Source organism: Ambystoma mexicanum, chromosome 2q (genome assembly GCF_040938575.1).
Source record: "Ambystoma mexicanum isolate Mex_15411 chromosome 2q, UKY_AmexF1_1, whole genome shotgun sequence".
Classification (NCBI taxonomy): domain Eukaryota; kingdom Metazoa; phylum Chordata; class Amphibia; order Caudata; family Ambystomatidae; genus Ambystoma; species Ambystoma mexicanum.
Window position 1 is genome coordinate 719,355,374 of NC_090924.1, and position 23,659 is coordinate 719,379,032.

At 43.0% G+C, this 23,659-nt stretch overlaps 1 protein-coding gene across 3 annotated transcripts; it reads left to right on the forward strand.

The window, feature by feature from the left end:
- The first annotated feature begins 15,075 nt into the window (after window positions 1–15,075).
- Window positions 15,076–22,914, forward strand: HTR5A (5-hydroxytryptamine receptor 5A). Of its 3 annotated transcripts, none has more exons than XM_069647939.1 (3): window positions 15,076–15,222; window positions 16,178–17,155; window positions 22,054–22,914. In XM_069647939.1, the coding sequence occupies exons 2-3, from the start codon at window positions 16,457–16,459 to the stop codon at window positions 22,384–22,386; spliced, it is 1,032 nt and encodes a 343-aa protein (XP_069504040.1). In that variant the 5' UTR covers window positions 15,076–15,222; window positions 16,178–16,456; the 3' UTR covers window positions 22,387–22,914. The 3 variants fall into 3 exon arrangements, with proteins under 3 accessions (XP_069504040.1, XP_069504041.1, XP_069504042.1); XM_069647940.1 differs by lacking the exon at window positions 15,076–15,222 and adding an exon at window positions 15,763–15,922; XM_069647941.1 differs by lacking the exon at window positions 15,076–15,222 and adding an exon at window positions 15,768–15,950.
- The last annotated feature ends 745 nt before the right edge of the window (window positions 22,915–23,659 follow it).

A 23,659-nucleotide genomic window follows, 5' to 3' on the forward strand; every position in this document is an offset into this window, starting at 1 on the left:
ATCATCACATACCCTCAATGTGGGGACCTTATTATCAAGATAATCACACACTATCTATGTGGGGACTTTAATATCAAGATAATCACACACTATCTCTGTGGGGACTTTAATATCATTAGCATCACATACCATCACTGTGGGGACCTTAATAACAAGATAATCACACACTATCTCTATGGGGACCTTACTCTCAAGATAATCACACACTATCTCTGTGGGGACTTTAATATCATTATCATCACATACCATCACTGTGGGGACCTTAATATCAAGATAATCACACACTATCTCTGTGGGGACCTTACTCTCAAGATAATCACACACTATCTCTGTGGGGACTTTAATATCATTATCATCACATACCATCACTTTGGGGACTTTAATATCAGTATAATCACACACTATCTCTGTGGGGACCTTACTGTCAAGATAATCACACACTATTTATGTGAGGACTTTAGTATCATTTTCATCACATACCATCAATGTGGAAACTTCAAAGTTATTATAAATGCACACCAGCTCTGTGGGCACCATAAGACAAATATCACACACAATCTTTTTGAGCACCTGGATATCAGTATCACAACATACAATCTCTATTGGGACTTTACCCTCCCCAACATCACACAAGGGCCTCATTACAAGGAGGGCGCTAAGAGATTACCGGCAACGGTAAGGACGTAAGGACACCGGTGCCGGTAATCCCTTACCACCCTATTCCGAGGTCCCTTATCGGGTCCCTTCCTCAATGCCTGGTTTTGCCAGGCATTATGGAAGGGACCTTTTAAGGGACTTCAGAGCTAATAACGGGCCCGCTAATAGCGGGCCCGTTATTAGCCCCATCCCCATTCCCATTGAGCCCTATGGGGGCTTGAATGGGAATGGGAAATGGTTCCCGGAATGGGGACTTACCGGGTCCTCCAACGTCAGAATGACCTGGTAAGTCCCTATTCTGGGAACACGGACCCGGAATGCGGTAAGGGGGTAGCCATGGCGCTAATAGCGCCATGGCTACCTCCTACCTCGTAATGAGGCCCAATGTCTATAGGAGCCTTAACATAATGAAAACAACATACCATCTATGTGAGGACTGTAACATCATTATCACATACCACCTCTGTGGGGACTTTAACATAAACATCACACACCATCTCTGTGAGGGCTTGGACATCAGTATCATGACATAAATATATATTGGTACTTCAACATCACCAACATAAAACACCACATCTATGGGGATTTAACATCATGATAATCACGCACCATCACTATGGGGACTTTAATATCAAGATAATCACACACCATCTTTGTGGGTATTTAATATCATTATCATCACATACCATCACTGTGGGGACTTTAATATGAAGATAATCACACACTAACACTATGGGGACTTTAATATCATTATCATCACATACCATCACGGTGGGGACTTTAAAGTTATTATAAACACACACCTGCTCTGTGGGGACCATAACACAAATGTCACACATCATCTTTTTGAGGACCTCGATATCAGTATCACAACATACACAATCTCTTGGGACTTCACCAGCATCAAACCCCATATATATGGGTACTTTATCATCATGTTAATCACACACCACCTCTGTGTGGATGTTAACATCAGTATTGTAAAACAACATAGGTATGGGGGCTTCAACATGATTATTTGTACACAGCATCTCTGTGAGGACCTGAAATCAGTATCATGACAGACAATCTTTATTAGGACTTCAACATCCCCAACAACCAACTCCATTTTAATGGGGACTGTAACATCTTCATCATCAGACCAATCATAGAGAGGAGATGTGTTTCGGTGGACAAGATGGTGACTGTGAAGAAATGAAACCTGTATTCAAATCTCTGCTTCTCCATTTGACCATAGAGTGTGATCCTGAGCCATTCACCTAAACTTCCTGTGCCCAGTTCTTTTCTGAAAGATTTGGAGTGTTTTATAATATGGTCTCATGCCGGATTTAGTACATTTTACGTGAATTTCTTATGGAAAATACAATACCATTACAACACAATTACAATCTATTGTGTATACCAACGGTGCGGGCATATACTCATATATAAAAATTGAATAGTGTAATTTACAAAGATGTCTATGAAATAAACATTTAGCTATTTGCATAGGGATACATTCAATTCCAAATAAGAAAAATGAAGTAAGTCCTCACAAGGATGGTAACACACGTTCAGGTCCCCACAGAGATGGTACCATACACGCGATTATAAAAAATTGCATTTTTGCATATTTGAAGCTGGATCCTCTATTATCATTATTTTCTGAATATATTTCTGCTGTTAGTATATTTTTAAAACATTGGGAGTGTGTGTGTGTGTGTGTGTGTGTCTAGAAGTCACAGCTAGTCATACACACCATACACAGAGTCTGTGGCTATGCAGGTCGTTAAGGTGCTCAATTTGCAAACCCATTTCTTTTATCAGTGGCAGAGCCTTTCATATGCATAATGAAACATTTCCAACTCAAAGAGCTCACAAAACACCAGTTACCTTGCAAATTTGTGATAAAGTGAGTAACACAAAGCGCCCATTTAAAGATTTGTTTATAACCATGTTGCCTACTATCCTGACATGCAAAACAATTAAGTTGCTTTAAGTCACTAATCAAATTTTTACATCATGAATAACAACGAGCTGGAAGTTCGTGGCAAAGAATCTGCATAAATATCTTTGTTTATTACAAAACTTCTTTTAATACATGTCTTAATGGACTGAAGGTACAGTGGGTTAACTAGATTTTTCAGGTTGACATTATCTTGCATTCTGGGACTTAAAGTTAACCATTCAGGATGTGAAAATTAAATCCAATCCTTATAGCAACATGTAAAGCCAAAAGAATATAATTGTGGCTTAAAGACACAATTATATCTTCTTTACATGTTGCTATAAGGAATTACATTTTGCAAATGCTATGTGGCTTTATTTTGCAATTGTGTTTTTGTAAGTAAACTCTATAAAGACATTACTAGTTCACATTGTTTGATTTCAAGGTCAACAGTAGGACTGTAGACCTTGAAATCAAATAATGTGAGCCAAAACACTGCCACTCGTACCCTCTTCACCCCCCCACTGATCATTAATGGCCAGGTGGGGGTGGGGGTGTCTATGTGGCCAGAAGAGCTGGGCAAACGGTGTGGCCTGCCATCAGCATTGTCTTAAGTTTCGTTTTTGTTCCCTGAATCCCCAGACTCAGGGAACAAAAACGATACTATTCTGTCTGATGGCAGGCGCAGGCCCGGTTGTGGGTATGTGAATACTCTGAGGTGTAATATTCATAATTGGCATGGTTTTCGTTTTAATCTAAAATGAAAACCTGCATGGTTTTAGTTTTAAACTAAAACGAAAATCATGCCAATTATGAATACTCTGCGGCGGAGTATATTCATAATTGGCATGAATTTCGTTTTTAAAGACCTGGGCTCCCCGGGCCGGGGGAGCCCAGGGCAGGCCACAGGCCACAAGGAGGAAGCTTGAAGCCCTCAGCCCAGGGGAGCCCATATAACTTGGAGAGGCCATCCCTCCCCAGATTATATGGGCACCCCTGGACCGGCAGAGCCCGGAATTCAGAAACTTAAAACAAAATCTCATGGTAATCATAATTGATATTTTCATTGAAAATGGCAATTATGATTACCATGATTTTTCTGAGGGAGGTCACCTAACTTGGAGAGTGCCTGGAGGTCGAGGCCAAAAAGAATAGACTTACCTGCAGCAGATGCGGGTCAATGCGTGGTTCAGCTTCAGGCGTCACGTCTTCGAGTCTTCAAGTAGTGGATTCCAGAAGCTGCTTCATGCTGTGGGTGGCCCCGTCCTCTATCGTTGCCCCTCACATGCTGTGGTGGGATCAGCAGCTCCTGACCCAACCCCAGCTAATGATAGGCATGTATAGAGGGCGGGCCATGACTTCCAAGGCCTCGCCCCGCTGTGTTCATTGCATTGACTCCCAATGCAATGAACACGGCGGGGCGAAAGCAAGGCCTCGGCACGCTATGGCGTGATTTTGCACATCTCCCTGGGCCTTTTGTGCATGTGGGGCTGGGGGGCGGGCTGCTCCGAAAAGTGCCCTTCCAACCCCACATGCACAGTCAGAAAATAGTTGGAGGGCATTGCTCCTCACGCTGGCTGCTGGCATGTACTGCATGCAGCAAGCAAATGCAGTGGTGGCTCGTTATTGAGAAGAGAGAATTAAAGGAGGGGCTCCGCCCCACAAGCCCTCAATAACAAGTCGCCACTGCTCTCAATATCCATGACCAGTCTTGCCCCATTGATTCGAAGACATATGATGGACACTTCGCGCTGCCCTTCTTGTCCCTTATTTAGGGCTATGACAATGTCCTTTGGCCAAATATCTGCAGGGTATAATTGGGATTCTAATACCGTGTTCAAACAGGGTTATATCATAGCCGAGTTGTCTCATCAAGCTTGCTTCCTTAAGTATCACATCCTATACTACTTTGGATTATATATCCAGGTTGACTAAATCAACACCTATTATCTTCCATAAAGTCAGCTCTTGCTATGTTTTGGTGGCTATAGCCCTCAGGTTTGGCACCTCCGTAAACAGTGCTAGCACATTCCTTCGGTTCAGCACCACTGGCTGATCTTCCAGAAATATACATTCTAATCGCAGTCTATTTTCTCTGCAGGGTGCCAAAATCAGTGGCTTTTTCACTGTACTTATTGAATGTCCTTCAACCTGTAGGTTGGCATGCTGCAAGCAACTACCAACCATGCCACATAGTACATCTGACGAGATAGCACCTCTTAAAACACAAAATGCTTGTCAGAGGAGACCTTAGGATCCATTAGTGAGCCCCCTCTATCAAATGCTGCCACCATAACAACCCCCTTTTTATTTGCCGAGCCACGTGCCACAACCACACTCTACTTTGTGCATCTATTGTTTAATACTATCGGTACGTTACTTGTCACCTGCTCACCTTTGCTTGTAGAACCAAATTGCTCAGTTAGATCTATCAATAGTTTCTGAGAATTTGACGCTTGCAGTGCCGACCGCAGTAATTGTTGCTGTTCTTAATGTTGGCTTTGTAAAATTGACGCCATCCCACATTGTAACTTCTTGCACAAGTTGTCAACCAAATCTTATGTGGTCTCCACATTACTTTTAGAGGCCTCAACATCAGTTTATCCACGTAGCCCCGTTTACACTCTTGCTCCAAGGTCATCGCCCATAGTTCATCGTGGGAATTATCCGTGCCTTGTGTGTAATCCGGAACTTCAGGAGTCTGTTGTGGTATGCCACTCTTAAGTTTGCAATTTGCATCAACCCCCCCTTCCAAACCCCCCCTTCCAAACTGAATAATGGCTGCAATAGATTTCTTAGAAAGGTCCTCAAGGCGTGCCTATTATCGCGCTTTGATTTGGCATTTTTAGATTTTTGTTTTCCTGGCGCTGTGCACTTCCCTTTTCCTTTTTTCCCTCCTGATTCCTCCCCTTCAATGCTAATAGCCTAATAGGGGCTCTCTCAATGTCCGGAATGCTAATAATATAATTCACTATAACCAGAGACACTGGGGGACCGCTCCTTACATCTTCCAGAGCCCTATTATCAGTCGGCGCTAACTTGTCTATTTGTAGTATCTCAACTGGTTTGGAGACTGACAGGGTCCTCCGCCCCCTCTCGTGGGACCTTTTAGGGCTCACATGATTTTCACAGTCCTGTCTAGGGGGTATTTTAAAGTGACCATACAATTTTTCCACCTTTGCCATATTGGCAAGTTTGTTGATTACTGAATCCAATATCACTGTATGCAAATTCACCTCCATTTTAATATCTTCATAGAGGGAGATGAACGAAGAAAACACCAGTTTAGTGCATGCAGAATGGATCGCTCATGCTCCTCCCCCGGTGGCTCAAACCGCTTTAAAAAGGAGGTATAGTCATCTCTTCTGATTGATCTTGGTTGTCGCGTTTAATGAACTTGTGGAACTCAGATTTCCATGTAACTCATGTTTCTGACAAAATGAACACTCTCCACAGGCCTGTCAACAGTGCTGTCAACACTCTCTGCACTCTGCAGTGCTCTGCACCTGCCCAGAGTGTTTGAGGACCACAGGTGTCCCCTTCAGAAAGTCTGCGCAGCAACACAGAACGAAACTCACTCGTTCCTTCACCACAGTGCTGTCAGCACTCTCCGCACTCCGCGGTGCTCTGAAACCACACAGGGTGTTTGAGGACTGCAGGTGTCACCTTCAGAAAGTCTGCACAACCACACAGAACGAAGTGACACTCATTCCTTCAACAGAATGCCGGCAGCACTCTTTGAAGTCTGCGGCACTTCGTGCCCACCCAGACTGTTTGAGGACCGCTGGTGTCACCTTCAGGAAGTCTACACAACAACACCGAACAATGCTCACTCGTTCCTTCACCACAGGTCTGTAAGCACTCTTTGACCTACAGTATGGGCAATTGGATAGACAGGTTATTGGGCGTGATCATGATTTCAGTTTTATCCAGGTTGAGTTTAATATTGCTGTTGTTCATCATGCATTTATTTGTGAAAGGCAATTGATGGGGATTTGGTCTATGTCTGTGCGGGTGATGATTTTGTAGATGATTTGAGTGTCATCTGCATAGTTGCAGTATGTATGCTTGTGTCATTTGATGTGTTTCATGAGAGGGGCTATGAAGATGTTGAAAAGTGAGAGGGATGAGCAGTATGAAACACCACATGTGAGTATGCCTAAGGTTGAGCTGAAAGTAGATAGTCATGTGGTTTTTATTATGGGCTAGTGGGGCATTGGGTTAAGTCACAGTCATGCACGTAGCCTGTTTGGTAACTGAAACCCAATGTGCGGTGGTCAGCTATGTTTGGTCTCTCTTTGACAATGGCCTATGGGTTGCGGGTTAACTCGGTATATTAAACAGCTCTGTTTTTATGGTTTTCCTGAAAGTTAGGTCTTCCTCTATTTGTTCATTGTCCATCAGGATTCAGAGATTTCTAACCGCATTGGAGGCTTCTTGTCTGGTTGCTATTTCCAGAGACCAATGGCATGGGCAGTTGGATAGAAGAATTGTCGTGCACGATCATCATTTTAGTTTGATCCCGGTTGAGTTTAGTGTTGATGCTCATCCATGCATTGATTTGTGAGAGGAAAATAACAACGGTTTGGCCTATGTCCCTGCTGGTGGCCATTCAGTAGATGATTTGAATTTCATCGGCGTAGTTGTAGCATGTATGCCCATGTTGTTCGATGAGTTTAATGAGAGGAGCCATGTAGATTTGACAAATAGTAGTGAGATGAGCGAACATTGTTGAATCCCACATGTGAGTATGCATGTGGTTGAGCTGAAAGGGGATGCTCAAGTGCGTGTCAGTAAGGATGTTCTCCATTGGAGTGTGATGTTTCTTAGCCCTGTTTCGTCTATACTTTTATTGGGTGTTGCATTGTTGACTGTGTGTAAAGGCACTGAAATATCTTATAGTATCAATGCAGAGGTGATGTTGGAGTCTGAGCTCATTTATAGGTTGTCCAAGAGGGAGAGGTCTAAAACCGACTTGTGCCCAGTCCCGTAGATTGTTGGTTTCTACTTGTGTTAGGATTTGTCCATAAATACATATATATATATAATGTTTCTAGGAGTTTGGCCAGGTAAGGGGTGTTTGATATTGGCTAGAAGTTGGTGGGGTTGTTGGTGCTTCCTATGGGATATTTGAGAAGGGGTTTGCAGAGGATGCTGTTGTAAATGTCTAGAAGGCAGAGATCTGCTGGGGAACTTGCTGTGTTGATTTGCTGCACCAGTTTAGTAAGATGTTCTGTGCAGATTGCTGCAAAGCAAGTTCACCATTGTTGTTGCTTCTGGGGATGCGTCAGTGGTGATATTGTTGCTTATGTCTTTGGGCAAAGCACTAATGACTTGCTGGATGTTTTTTTTAAGTGGTTTGCAAGGTCATCACAGTGTTAATGATTTGTAACGATATATTGAGAGACCATGCTTAACCTGGGAAGTTCCTTCCCCCCAATCAAGGAGCCCCATGATCATTTAAGTTTTTAGGGCTAGCTCTATTGGCGACTCATATAGACCCACATAAATGATCCCCACCCCTGTGCCAACCGTGAGCTGGGAACCAGGTTGGGGTATAGAAAGAATATATATTTATTTAGATTATAAGATCAATGAATAATGACTTTAACTGACTACACATGCCACCTTCTCAGTGGCAGAAACAAAGCTTCAATTACAAAACACACTTTTTAGGATGTTACTTTTAAACACACTGTTTCTGCATTTTACTTTTGTCTCACATACATGGAACACAGGCTAAATAACCGGTTCAAACCTCTAGTCGCACGAACCCCTTTTTTCCCCCAAATTAAATCATACTCTGTAACATAACTAGATCTTAAACATCAGCACTTTTGATAAGGGTTTACTTTTAATTACATACACATTTCGATGTTCAGAGCAATCCTACAACAACATTGGTTTAGGTTCATTTCTCTGCATGCTTGAATTTGCTAGCAGTTTTAAATCCCACAATTCAATTGACAATGTTTGGGAATGATAGAAAACTCTTTCCTACTTCCCCACTGTCGGGTGCATTTAAAGGCCCTAAACAGAAGTGCCTTTAACATGAACAGCAAGATTTTAAAAACTGAAACAAAAGCGTTCTGGCTTTTGTTTTTGTTTTTCAAGTAAAGTTAAAGAGCCGTGTGGAAAGGGGCCTAACTGTCATTACCAATAGACAAGCAGCATTTTAATTTACAAAAGAAGGAGGAATCAAAGATCCCTGTCACATGGAAAAACAGGATTTTTAAACATTGAAAACAAAAACAGCCTGCACATGTGCGTGCAAATAAAAACGGCTTTAAGAAGCAAAAGTGGAAAAATATCACTCACTGCTCACAGAACATGTCAGGAAAACAAAACATGATGTGTTGACAAAAGCAATTTATATTATGTTTCACCTACAAAACTCCAGTGACATTTAAAGAGCCACTTTGTCTTCATGGAAAATGTCAGCCAAAGGCAGACCCTGTTTCTGGCTGTGAGCAAAACTTCACAAAGGAAAACTCCCACTTCCAGCCTGGATGTCGCATCTCCCATCTAATGACCACCCGCATTACAAATGTGCTGCCTCTGAAAGCAGGGACTTCAAGGAAATTCACCCTTGGCTGGAACATGACTAATATGTGTGAAAATGGGGGCACCCACTTCAAATAGCAAGTTTCCAACACAAAGACTGATGAAGGTACAGGCTGATCCGCTGAAAACAAAAGGCCGGAAGCCGAAATTACCATTTGTCCCACAGGAAGATTCACAATTGAGTTAAAAGGACTATTATCATTTAGGTCTTTTTCTCAGCAACCATAATGTGGATTGAGTTCATCTTTGTACCATTTTTAATGTAATTTCTAGGTGATTTCGGGGATATAAAATGCATCTACCTGTGACTCTGGGAACTCTAATGGCCAGTTAGACTAGGTTTCTGGCTGATCTGAACATGTTCCAAATGTGAGAGTTGGTGAGTGGGTGGAACATGAAATTAGGGATATGATTAATAACTTACATATTCATAACTGTTGTGCTTTTTATGGAAACTTCAGAAATGTGCCACATGGCCATGCTACATTGTACGGATTTGGTGGTCGGCTTATTCATTTCTCCATGATCAACTAAAACAGAAAACATGTTTAGTACGCCAGTTGCTAGTAAAATTATGAAGTTGTGATACATAACTAGTTTTTGCCAAAAAAGTTGAAAGGAGAACAAAGGGGCGATTACAAATAGCAATTGCCATATGTTGCTCCAGACACCTAAACCAATTCTGACTTGGAGGCTGGGTTGGGAGGAGAGAGAGGGGTAACTGCCCAATCCTAGTGGCAGGGATTATTGCAGGGTACTTCCCCAAGATTGTCAAATTGGTGATGTCATTTCTGCTATGTAAGGGGGACTGCACTAGGGCAGGGACACACACAAACATCTTTGAGAGTGGAGTGACCAGACTCCTGCCCTATCTTTGCAGAGTTTCCTGAGATGCAGCTGGCTTTCCTGAACCTTAAACATAAGCTTGCTATGTAAGTAGAACTAAGCCCTGGAAAACCAAAACATGGGGGCAGTCTGCTTGCCTTGAATCCTTTCCCTTAATAGTCAGTGGGGGTGGGGCAAAACTGTGTAGATCCTTAGCCTACATAACCAAAGATATGAATTTCAATATTTTTTTAGAACCCTACGGGATGAATTTTGTTATAATTCGAAATACACAAAGCTTACTTCCCAGTGTGCGCTGAAAACTATAGCCTATAATTTAATTGGGTGATGCTTGTTGTCCAGCTGACCCCAACTTCTTTAAGGAAAAGGGGTGTCTTTGTTCTTAAATTGGTTCAACCTTTTTATCCAGCTTCCCCAACACATGCCTTTCAGTAAGGGGGGTCTGAAATCAAAAATTTCCCAAAGCACTCCAATTTTTCTGTCTGTCTTCCCAACACAGATCAAAGCAAGGGTGTGGGGGGGTATGAAAAACAAAGCGATAAATCACACTGTTTATTTTAAACCAAAAGTGTGGACGGAATCATAATTGCCATATGTATTTGAACCAATCTCGAAATCCTACTGCTAGCCTTTTAAGTCTGCAGGAAAATCAAAACCGCAAAACAGTACACTGTCATTGGTCAGTGTAATTATTTTGTGAAGTGAAATATGCAGAAAGTAAGAATTGTGCCTGTGTTCTTTTTATCTCACTTCTGTGATTTATTTATGCTGAAAGAAGTTTAATTGTGTTGTGCAACGGATAAAGTGCTGTTTAACATTTTCGTGCTAATTTTTATTATTGTCAATTTAAATAAATACCAATATATTTCCCGTTCACCGCCTGGTTCTTCGCAAATTGTTGGCTCAGGGGAGAGGGATCCATGGGGCATGATATGTGCCTGAGATTGGGCTAAAAAAAATAATCTGTTAAATAGTTTGTTGCATAACCACTTGAGTGGGGAGGGAAGGAACTCTATGTTGTGTAGAGGGTGGCTGCTCAATAAATCAATACACCACGGAGCAAATACAGAATCTCTTCTGCTATCAATATCACTTACTCTCAGGAAATAGTGTATATTGTTCAATGGAAATTGCACTAGTTTCACTTTGTAAAGTGCCTCTTCTCCCAGCACCAAAAACCCAGGTATCAGTGATATGCAGCACTCCTTTGTTTGAAGGCCAGGTCTAGGGAGTGAGGACAGTCTAGGAATTTCGTTTTGGGACAAGGGCACCCTTTTTGTTTGAATACAATGTTTAAGAAGTGGGGACAATTGGGATTTTCATTTTGGGATAAGTATACCTTTTGACCTAAAAGCAAGTTTTGGGAAGGGGAATCAATTGAGATTTTCCTTTTAGGGAAAAATTACCTTTTTGTTTTAAAGGCGATGTTTGGGAAGTGATAACAGTGTGGAATTTCGTTTGTGGGAAAAACACCTTGTTGTTTAAATACATTCTTTAAGGAAGGATGACAATTGGGAATTTTGTTTTAGGGAAGGCAACCCCTTTTCATTAGAGAAATCAGGGGTGAACAGGAAAAATCAAGGCACCCAAATTACTTTAAATGACTATAATGTATTTTCCTGCTAGGAAAGAGTTTGGGGGTTTCGAACTCCTCTTGCATCAATCTATTTTGAAATTAATTACATTAATATTCAGTCAAATGTGCTAAGGGTGTACGTGATTTTCCCCCACCCACTAATAAGGGAAGAACATTAAGGCAAGCAGATCCCATCCACACTTAATTTTGTTTTGGGAGAGTTACGTGGGATTTCTTTGGGTTTGGTGCACAGGACAGTCAGCCAGGTTACAGGACCCTCTCTTGCTGGAACACTGTGATCTGGTCCTGATACTTCGGTCAAAGGCAGGCACCAGCTCCTCCTCTCTTTATGGCTCCCCTCTTCTTTAGGCTTTCCCAATGGGTGTTCTCCCAGACAAGGTTAAATCTCAATTCAGCTTTCAATAGTGGCACCCAGAAAATGTGTAGGCAGCCGACTTGGCAAGGTGAAATTCAGCTATCTCTCTTCAACTTTTCACCATGTGATTGTAGCTAAGTGTCCTTGGATGATTTGAGTACCTGTCTTCTGATGGATTTATTTTTAAGCAGCTACCCTGATGGCCAAACTCTGCTGTCCCCCTCCCCCTTGCATAAACCAAGTGCATTTTAATGTATAAGCGCAACCTCCAATGATTATAGTTAGAAGGTGCCAGTTTATTGGTGCTGTCTTTCCCATTGGAGGATCATTCTGTCTTCCACCTCCCAAGAGCCAACCCCTCACTTTGGATAGGCTAGGGGAGTTATGTGATTGAAGTGAAGTGAAGAGGTACCCACCTTCTATCATTTGCATTTTTTAACATGACAGCTTTTTTCCTCAAAAAGTCCCTACATGGCAAATTTTAGTAATTTACTGATTAATGCCATAAATATATATATTAATATTTCTCTCCTCATGATGGATCAGTAGAGGTTATTTTTATTTTCAACACGCTATAGTACGGGCACACTATGGTCTTTCGCCCTTTACTCTAAAACTAACATAGTTGGGAATGTGCAATTTACTAAGCAAATCTCTCATTTACTCAGTCATTAGCTCCCCAACTTTCAAATTCAAAACATTATCGGGGAAGCTAGAAATACTTTTTTGATTATAACTAGAGTCCCAAAAATCTCTTATGAATACAATCTGGGGCAGCACAATCGACATGAAATTAGCTTCAAAATGACATCTGCCCCACAAGTCTCTTGGTCTCAAAATGATCAAATAAACTAACGTTTGCAATAAAGGTCAACGCCCACATTAACATGGGTAAATGGTAGTTTCAGTTTTCCATTTCCCTGAACCCGTGTGGTTTAGGGCTGTTCATTAGGCTGTTGGTTCAGGCCTGCAATAAAATGATCAGTCACTCATGTGAAGCCCAACAGCTGAGTTATGGGATACAACAAAGATTTGGTTATTCTCTTTATGGTATACCATCCCCCAGTGAAGTCCACAAAATGTCATCCATTTGGGGTATTTTTCAAAGTTCAGCTTCACTTGATTGATTCATGGATGGGTTCACTGTTTATACAGCCCACCAATAAATACTGGCCATGCTTGGGCCACATCCTTCTGCTTGGGCCTGAAAGGTTCACAGCAATTGCTTATCAGTTGGGAAAACCTGAGCAAAACCAGGAGTGGAGGAAGTTCATTTTGTGAAATCAGCCCCACTCTCCATAAGAAATGTCATTTTGGCTAACCTAGAGTTTTTCTTTTCTTTGCACACAGCAATTTGTATTAATGTAGGACACTTTAAATGAAGGGCTGCTGTTCATTCGGATCACTAACAATTTTTAATGACATAATGTCCGGTGCTGAACCTGGACCAAAATTACAGAAATAAGGGCAGTGCAATGTTTTGATTTTTTTACCGACTGGTTAGTACATATTTTTTTGGTGTGTTTTAGTTCCAACTTTTAACACATTTGTGAGCACTACATCCTTAAAACAATTTTCCATCCTTTCCTCAAGGTTAGAGAAATCTTCTGTTAAATTACATTTGTTCATTGATTCAAAATATTAGTCATTTCTTATATCGTTTCCCCTCTTTTTCATCACTTCTTCCAAGAAGTTGATTCCAGCACAGTTAACTCCAATTTTTCCCCTGGAAGGAACTTTAACCACCATTTTTCTGACGTTTCCGTACTGTCGCTATTGACATGTTTCCCCAGAAACAATGTTCCTATCTCTGCCAGGGGCTTACAGTCTGTCACTAGGTGTTTTACTGTCTCAATTTGGTCTTTGATGCAACACATCCTGCAGTTGCCGTCTGTTGGTCTCATTTTTCCCGTTCTCCACAGATATTCATTAGTTTTATAGATGTTTAGTGTAATTCGAAGTAGTTGGTCTCTGTGGAATTTGCTGAGGAACTGTTGTAAATATTTTGGTACTTGATTCCGTTTTCTTTGCTAGTTAGCTGCGTTTGCCAAACTTGTATACGTTGATTTTTCCTCTTGTGTATTAATCCAGTCTATACATTTCAGTGTGTCTTTCACTCTGTCTGGGTTAGTCACTAGGGAGTCTAGTGCTGAATTTAATCACTCCAGGTGCCTCATACATTTGTTTTTCCATTCACTTAGCAAAGCGGTTCCTTTTCCCTTTTGATTTAAAAAAAAAAAAAGTAGGGTAATGCTGGCCTTTCTTGCATTAATATTCCACAATAGATTTAGTGATTTCCATACAATCACTGAGTGTAGAGACTGTAACCCCAGTTCTGATCTTATTGCTACTATAGTCAAACTATTTGGTAGCTTCAGTACTCTTTTCCAGAACTTACTCTCCAATTTTGACCAGATTTTCCAATCTACATTGATGATTCCTTCTCCAGTGTAAGTGAGGCATGGTACCACTTTTTGTAAGTAAAATACTCTTAAAAGGGACCATTGTGAATTTCCCGTAGCGTGCGTGCATAATCGCACCTTGGGCTGCTAGCACATTTGAGAAATGCACTAAATACCTCCCACTCCACCAGAGACAGGCTAGACTCGAGCTTCTTGCCTGTGTACTGCACGTTGTTCGCAAGCATCCTCGTTTGACTCAGAGGGCCCGATTCACAGTCGCGTTGTGTAATGGTGAATTCCAGTCGCAAAAACGCTCTGTGAAGCAGGCCCATCATTTGCTACTGTACTTTTTTTGCGTCGTTCTTGCCCGCATAGGATTAGATTGTGATCTGTCCCTATATAACCACATGTTACCAGTGAAACCACGTTTACAGTGACAGACCATATTGGGGGAAAATCCCTTGATGCAGGGGTGCCGCCAACAACAAGCACTTTCAAAACTCGTTCTTGATCTTACAGAACTGCAATAGATCCCTGTATTGATCTAAAACGCAGCCCACAGATCCATTGGCACATTTTCAATCATATCGCTCCTGACAGCCTAATCACCCTGACGTAATACATCAGGTTCCATATGTCTTTCGCATTCAGTGTGATTAACGCGCAGGCGAAGGGACGGGCTCCACGGCTGCGGGCGTGAAAGGGTTACGTCAGCACTGGAAGCAGCAGGCTGGGCTTGCCTGGTGTCAGCCCGATGCACGCCTCATTGGCAGAGCTGCGCTTGCACGAGGCTGCAGGAGATTTCTCGGAATGAGCACGCGGGGTGAAGGGATACCTGGGTCCCTCAAACGCCCGGGGAGGACTGCTGGGAAGGGTGAGTGCGTGTGGAGGGGCAGTCGCTGGGGGTGCTCTGTGGAGGGGCTCAACATGTTAAAACAAACAAACCCGTCAGCGGCATGATGTAAAAGAACGTAGGGAGGGGTCTTAGTCTTAACATGCCAGTGTTGTCGATATTAGGGCAGCTGGTCCAGAAGTGAACTCTGCGCAAGGCAGACTGCACGGGCACGGGTCACTTTTCATCTAGAGGAAACTTGGACCAACTGCAGAAGTTCATCCAAGGCTCCTGGCGAGTTCCCGTACCTAGTAGTAGTCACTAGGTGGGCGCCCGACAGCCAACCTCGCATTGCACATTGGCCGCCGCCCGATATGTTCCGTCTGTAAAAAGAACCGGTGCGTGATTTACGGTCTGGACTCGTGCAAGGTGGCGACGGAGAGCTCCCTCAGAAACGGGCAGCAGTCGAGGCGGAGGTAAGTTCATCTGAGGACCCTCAGGCGCAGAAGATATTATCAATTGGGGGAGGGGCTGTTTGGAGGCGCGCGCTCGACGTAAATATTTCGAAAGCCGGAGCCTGTTTCACTCCCGTTCACGGCTCCGAGGCGCGGTAGCTGGCTTGCTGGCCGAGCTCTCGTCTCGGGGCAGCCTCGTTTGCATTTCCCGGGCTAGGCAGGGGGTCGCAGCGCGCGCTCTGTCAGTTACTGCGGCTTACCAACGGTGCCTGCGCGAGCCACTGCAGGTGTTGCTATAGATTTCACGACGCGGTGGTAATTGAGGGTGACGTGTTTGGGCTACAGACTCGTTTAGCAAATTATGTATAGCTGGGTCGCAGCATTAAAGCTTCCACGATTAACGAGGATACGAGTAAATGCATGCTGTGCAGTTCGTGGCTGGGGGCAGCATTTACGATGCTGTCTAATGAATCGCAGACTAGTGTTTGATTTATGGACCTGGCTTTCTCAGTTCGTTCACTAATCGTTTTCTCTACTTTCAGCTGCGTGTCGTGATTAGCTTCCAATTAAGGACAGCGACTGTTATCCAGCGATCATGGCAGTCCTGGAAACTGGGTATTTGCAGGAACTTTGCGCCCACCCCATGACCGTTGCGCAGGAGACTCCATGAACTGCCACCACGCATGAAGAGCAACTTGCGAGCTTTGCAATCTACATGCGAGACTGAGTTCAAGTATTCGGTCTAGGAATGCTTTTGATATCAGTGTCTCCACGCACCACTTACCTCTGTACGGATATTTCAAGGTGGGAGCAAACCTAGGATGGAATGGAACATTACTGATTCAACCAATGGAAGTGCGGGATCTGGAGGCGTGAGCAGGCATCCCTTCTCGGTTTTCAGCGTGCTCATCCTAACTTTGCTGGCCATCTTGGTGATTGCGACTTTCTTGTGGAATGTCCTGGTCTTGGTGACTATCCTGCGAGTGAGGACTTTTCACCGCGTGCCACATAATCTGGTGGCCTCCATGGCCATTTCTGATGTCATGGTGGCCGCCTTGGTGATGCCCCTGAGCTTGGTCCACGAGCTGAACGGCAGGCGCTGGAAGCTGGGCCGGGTACTGTGCAAGTTCTGGATCTCCTTCGACGTCCTGTGTTGCACCGCCAGCATTTGGAATGTCACAGCAATTGCTTTGGATCGGTACTGGTCCATCACCAGACACCTCGAATATACTCTCAAAACCAGAAAAAAGATTTCCAACACCATGATTGGCATGACTTGGGTACTCTCTGCTGTAATTTCTCTCTCGCCTCTCTTTGGCTGGGGGGAGACATACTCTGAGTTCCACGAGGAGTGTCAAGTCAGTCAGGAACCCTCCTATACAATTTTCTCCACTTTTGGAGCATTTTACCTCCCCCTTTGTGTGGTGCTTTTTGTGTACTGGAAAATATACAAAGCTGCTAAATTCCGGATTGGATCGAGGAAGACAAACACCATCACACCCATGCCAGAAGTTGTAGAGGTTTGTGTTTTTCTCAGCATTCATGTCTGTGATCCTGTTAACTTAACATTTCAAGAGCGGAACCTTCCCGCTATGACTAAATGTATGACAGTTGGAGCTGGGCAGGTTCACTTAATGTGATTATGCATCTATCTATCGCTACATTTTATTTGTCTATTTTCCATATGTCTACTTATATACTCATTTACACACAATATACACAAATGTGGGACCCCCTCTACTGAGAATGAACACAGCTAAAATAAGCTGTTCCATGGGCTGTTTCCCACACGTTTTTGCTCACTGTATCTTTCACAGACAAGATGTATCTTTCACAGACGAGAACTAACCATTTGAATGTAAGTCTGGTCCCGCCCACAGGGACAGCCCAGCACTGAAGTGATAGGCAATTTGCCTCTGAACAAGAGTGACAGCAGCAAACCCTGACACTTGTTTCAACCTCGTTGGGCATCAACAGTGAGGTGAAGTTCAGCCTCCCTAGGCACCATGAGCGGCGCCAGGCATGGGCTTGGGAGGGCTGAAGCACCCCCACTTTGTGGCAGCAGCCATCACTCTGCTGTGATGCCCAGTCTGGCTCAGAGGGCAAGAACCTGTCACATTTCTCACCTCGTAGAGCAGTGTATTTACTTACTTTTAAGTAAGCAAGTACACAGCACTGCAAGGCGAGAAAACAGTAATTGAAGTGAACGTTGAGGCAGAGGACAAAAGCCTGCCCAGGGGATATCCGACCCCTCTGCCCCCCATGTTGTAGCTAAAGGCTTATTTGCTGGCCCAGCTTTGACATGGCCTATGCCTCCAATAATTAGCATTAACTAAAAAAAGCGTATTTGTGTGCATGCAGGGATTGTATGCATGCATGTGAGAATATATGTGTGCATCCATGTGATGGAGTGTATAAGTGTGTGTATTTCTGTATGCAAGGAGGTGTACACACATAAATGAATGCAGTGTGAATGGTGTACATGGGTGTGACTGCGCGTGTTAATGAGAGCGCAGTGTAAATGTTCTGGTGGTTAGTACTACAGTGGGTCTGGCCTTATGGTGGAAGGCATGTTTCCTTATTTATTTATTTCTTTTACCTGGTGTTAAGGTCGAAGGTAACATAAATGTTCTTACATGGGGGAATATAACAAGATGAGTGCAACATAGCTGTTCTTATATGGGGGATTTGTGTAATGATAATATGTTATTCATATAGTGCTTTCACCAAAGCGCTGTACAGAGAACATATTTACATAATATTTATCACCAAACCAAAGTTTGCACTCATTTATTGAGCTTTGTAGAATGAAAGGCTAAATTGGCCTTGCTGGGATTTGAACCTGTGAATCACACTCAGATTGCAACAGTGATCGCTCAGCCCGCTGAGCTATCTAACTGGCTAGCAGCAAGAGCATGTTTTCTCATCTTGGCATTGCAGTTTATTACTGCTGTTAAGGCCAAGGGCAACATAAGTGTTCTTACATTGTGGTGGGGACATTCGTGCAGCTTGCAGTCAATTTTTTTTTTTTGTTTTGTTACTGTAGCATGACATTTTCTACCGCCTTTAGGGACTAAATACAACATGATGAGAGTTCTTATATGGGCAGTGGGGGATTTGTGTAGCCTGCAAGGATATGTTTTCTTACTGTGACATGGCTTTTTTTTTACTGGCATTAAGGCAAAGCCAACAGGAGGATGTTCTTGCATGGGGATACTGGCATGTATTGGAAGAGCCAGCATAAACATGTTTTGTTATAATATCATTACTGGCATTATGGACGAAGCACATGAGTATTTTTTTTATGTGGGAATAGTGGTGTATATATAGGTGCACCAGAATTTACATGTGTGGGCACAATCGATATGAAAATACGTTTTACGCTTGCAGAGTACTGGCATATAGTAGGCAAAGGTTTGAAAATGCTCCTGTGCATTGTTGCTTACTTGGCATACAATGGACTTTTTATTTCTTACCCTACAAAACAGATTGTAAACTGTGTGCCTTTTTACCTAATTTACCACATAAAGTGTACTGTGAAATGCACTATTTTAACCCATTTTTTAAAAACCTTTACCAAGGGGACAACCTCCCTTGATTGGTTTGCCCTTCCTCCCTGCGCTGTCACTCCTGGGCATTTAGCTGGGGGCAGAACAAACCCCCTTCCTTCTGCTGGCTCTTCTTAGTGTAAGCCCTACTACATTACCTACAGGCTCCACTTGTTACACAATTGGGGCTATGTCTCTGGTGAGTTGGGCTGAAAGATGCATCTAATGGGCAACAGGGAGTCGTAATATCTACTCGGCCTCCTGGGCTTGGAGAGCGGGGCAAGGGGCATGTAGCAATAGCGCAATAGGTTTAATGTCCTGTTTCACTAATCGTTTTTAAAACTGCCGTTCAGCCCCACCAAAATGATGAGGCTGGCTCCGCCCCTGCTAAGCACTGTGTGCAAAGGGGACCATGTCTGGATTGTCCTTAGTAACACCCACATTTTCCAATACAGTTGCACACACCCACGCACGTAAGACATGCATGTATACATCTTGGTTGTTATGAAATTCCTTCTTGGTGTATATGTACATATTATAGTGTAAAGTGATCCTTTTATGAGTGCCAACAATTGGCTCCTTATTCCATTTAGTGGCACGATAAATTAGCAAAGTGCCTTAAGCATATCAGAAGTTATTTATTTATTGTTGCTTGTTAAGGTTATTGTTGCTTCGGAGCTCCCTGCGAGGAAGAGAGGGAGAGGGAAGTGGGCAGGCAGGGCAAAGGGGTGCCTGAACCTTCAAAGCTTTGGAACATTCCCGAACAGTTAAGAGCCACGGGTGAAAAGAGGAGAGAAGTGCAGTGCAATGGATAAACAGGGCATTCTGTAACTATAGCTGTCAGTAGGTGCAGATACAACAGGGCTGTTACCGCCTGCGGAGTGGCATAAGCCCAACAAGATGGCACTACTTGAACAGCTAGAGTCGTGAAAGTGCTCCTGTTCGAAGTACCTGTGGTGAGGTTTTATAAAACACATGACAGAAAGAAGTTGTTAGTGGCTTACTTTGATGCAAAACCCAAGTAATGACGAGAACGGATTGAAGTAGAAATGAGGTTAAAATCCAAACATATATAATTGAAGCAGAACATAGTGTTGCTTTCTGCTGAATGATTGCTGCTTGTCTTTGAACCCTATTTTGACCGGTGTAAAATGTGTGTATGTGATGTCGATTCCACTTATTAATTTTCAGTCTACACTGGGTAGTCTTGGCTGCCATTGCTTTGTTGTAGCTCAGTGCAGCAACATATTGCTTCTTGGACCAGTAACTGGATTATCAAATAATCCTTGTCTCTGCTCCTCCACCACCCGCAAAGAAGCTGCTGAACACACACTGGACACGTGCTAGGATTAGACCAAAGCAATGGGCACTGATTTCATGCCTAGTGGAAAGGAACAAGGCTAGACTGGAGTTAGAGACATAAGAATCTCCGACCCTTTCAAAGGCACCATTTTTACATCTAACGCTTTGGCAAAGAAATAACTTCCAGTTTAAAGAGCGAGTTACATTGGTGGCAGTGACATATCTACATAATGTAGTTTGGGTGTTAACTGGGACTTTTACCGAGCCAGGCCATGGTTTTCTTCTGGTTAATCAAGTGACCTCAGAATCACACCCGACCAACCTTCTGTCCTGGTAAGGGTCGGAAGATAACTTAGTCAATGTCATGAGCAGGTGCAGATTTAGTAATGCCAGTTCTGATGTTTTACAAACACAACTATTAACTTCCCCTTGCTTTGACTCACAAGGGGCCATTATGTATACATATGCACCATGGGGATAGATTTCAGACAACGCTTTCCGACTGTTATGCGCATCAATAGAGAAATAAAGGGCTTCAGTGTTGAACCAGAGCATCAGAATTGCATCCTGGGTAGTTCATAACAACAGAAACACATAAAGAGACTGGGCAGTGGCAAATGAACATTGTCAGTTGCATTTGTTTTCACAGACTATGGGCCTCATCTCGAATTGGGCGGTATCTTGGCTGGGATACTGCCCAACTTTATTAGCGTTAGGGCTCACCCCTCCGGCGGCATTACTGCCGGATCACGGTTTGGGCGCTGTTAGTCCTCATTCCCCATTGGCTCCACTGAATGGGTAATTTTCGGCGCAATTACTGCACAGTAATACCGCGAAAAATTTGAGTTTTTCCGGCGTGTTTACCCCAAGCTTGGGCGGACCATTAAATGCGGTGGTAACACTATTACCGCAGCATTTAAGGCTACCGCCCAACTCGTGATGACGCCCTATGTCTCATGTCATTGCTCTTTCTCCGACAAAAATCCAATGCAGAAAGCTCATTCTCCTAATGCAGAAATCCTATTCAAGCTGCTTATTCCATGGTCTTTCAACATAACCTTGACAAAGCTGAGTGGAGAGTGATTTCTCTCTATCTAATATGGTGGTCAGTCAAAAGGCCGAAAACAAAATCTCGAATGACAAAAAGCACGAAACAAAAATCTCGAAAAAAAAAATATCGAATTTTTTATTTATTTATATATGTTTTTGGGGTCAGGTAAGTAAAAAAAAGGGGTAAAATAAAAAAAAATGAAAAAAGGGGGGTTGGGGGGGAACCCCCCCATTTTGAAAAAAAACGCATTGAAAAAAAAATTCGATATTTTTTTTTTCGGCCTTTTGTTTTCGAGATTTTTGTTTTCGAGATTTTTTTATTCGGTATTATCACTATGAACCGAGATATACTATGAATAGCTAGCTATCTGCTGCCTTGCATGAGACTGTTACCTTACCCATCCCTGTGACCCATTGCAACTCCTCTCGACTGAAGGTGACCTCAATGGCTTGTGCTGTGACCAGGTTTTACATTCCTAGTGGATCTTCTGAATAACACCAGTGTTTTTGACTTGCAGGTGAAAGAGGCATCGCATCAACCGCAGATGGTCTTTACCGTGAGGCATGCCACAGTCACGTTCCAGACGGACGGGGACACCTGGCGGGAGCAGAAGGAAAAGAAGGCTGCCTTGATGGTGGGCATCCTGATTGGGGTCTTCGTGCTGTGCTGGATCCCCTTCTTCATCACAGAGCTGATTAACCCCCTCTGCTCGTGCAACATCCCCCCCATTTGGAAAAGCATCTTTTTATGGCTGGGCTACTCAAACTCCTTTTTTAACCCTCTGATTTATACGGCTTTTAACAAAAACTACAACAACGCCTTCAGGAACCTGTTTTCCAGACAAAGATGAAGCGCTACATTGCCGGATGAGCCCAGCAACAGGCACAGTTACCCAAAGATGTGCCATCAGAGCTTGCCAATGGATATCTCTGCGTCCAACAGATGCATTTTGCTTTTGATCAAAAGGAGTGTCCCCTGACATTACATTCTGCTCAGCGTTTCCCAGCGGTCACCTGGGGCCAGCCTCAACATCGCTTTCTTCAGATATGAGTTAAGTGAGGTTTGTTAAGCCTTTCTTGCGAAGAATGGATCAGGAAAAATTAAATGATGGCCTGGATGATACAAAAACATTTTCCATCAGAATGTGCAATGCTCTGAACCAATAGCGCCTTTAAATCTTTTTATTTTCCCCCACTTGCAACACACAATGAAAGGTGATGTGTACGTGTTGCTGGCTTTTTTGATGCCCTCCATTTTCTATGAGACATCACCGATCCGATTTTCTGGGGAAAAAAATTGAAATTGTTAAACGGATGAAAAAAAAGTTTGTACTGCCATGTAAATATGTATAAATAAAGCTTGCAGATCTATGAATGCAGCCCACACAAAGTCTAAATAATATATGACTGTGGTCTCCTCTGGGATATTAGGAAAACGATTCAAATCCTTCATGGTATTTTTGGAACATTTGCAGACTGGTTTTAGGGCAGGAACTATATTTGCATGCATGCTGTGCAGTGTTCTTTATAGGCACACCCTTTGGGAATTGAAATTATATAAGCAGCTTAATGGGGAAAGGGAATAATCAGGGAGTCAACAGCCTGTCTCTTCAGTGTCTGTGTGAAGCATTAGAGCTCATACTCTTGTTATATATTTTTTTGCAGTTGGAATAGGACAGTCAGTGTCGGCTTCATAATGAATATTTAGGTATGCAGACCTAAGGCTGTTTTTGTTTCTCTGCAGGGAACACGACTAATCCAATTTAAAAGAGAAAGGCTTAATGAGAGGATTGGCCTGGAGACTGCTAATATTTTGCAAATAATGTTGTTGAGGAATTCTGCTTCTCTTTAACATAGTGTTCCAGATGGACACACACAAGCACGCTGAAGCATGCAAACATGCAGAAACAAGCAGAGAATCGTGCATGCAGAACATACATGAAATAAGCACACATTAAGGACTAGTCTAATGCTTTTAATACGTGTACAGGTGCATTTTTCCACGCAGTGAATCAACTTTATGCACGACTACCCTAAATGGAACAGACTCTTGGGTGCATTCACTCTATTTTTGCAGCGAACGAAGAGTGGTTCAGCTAGGCAGGAGCATGCACTATCCTTACC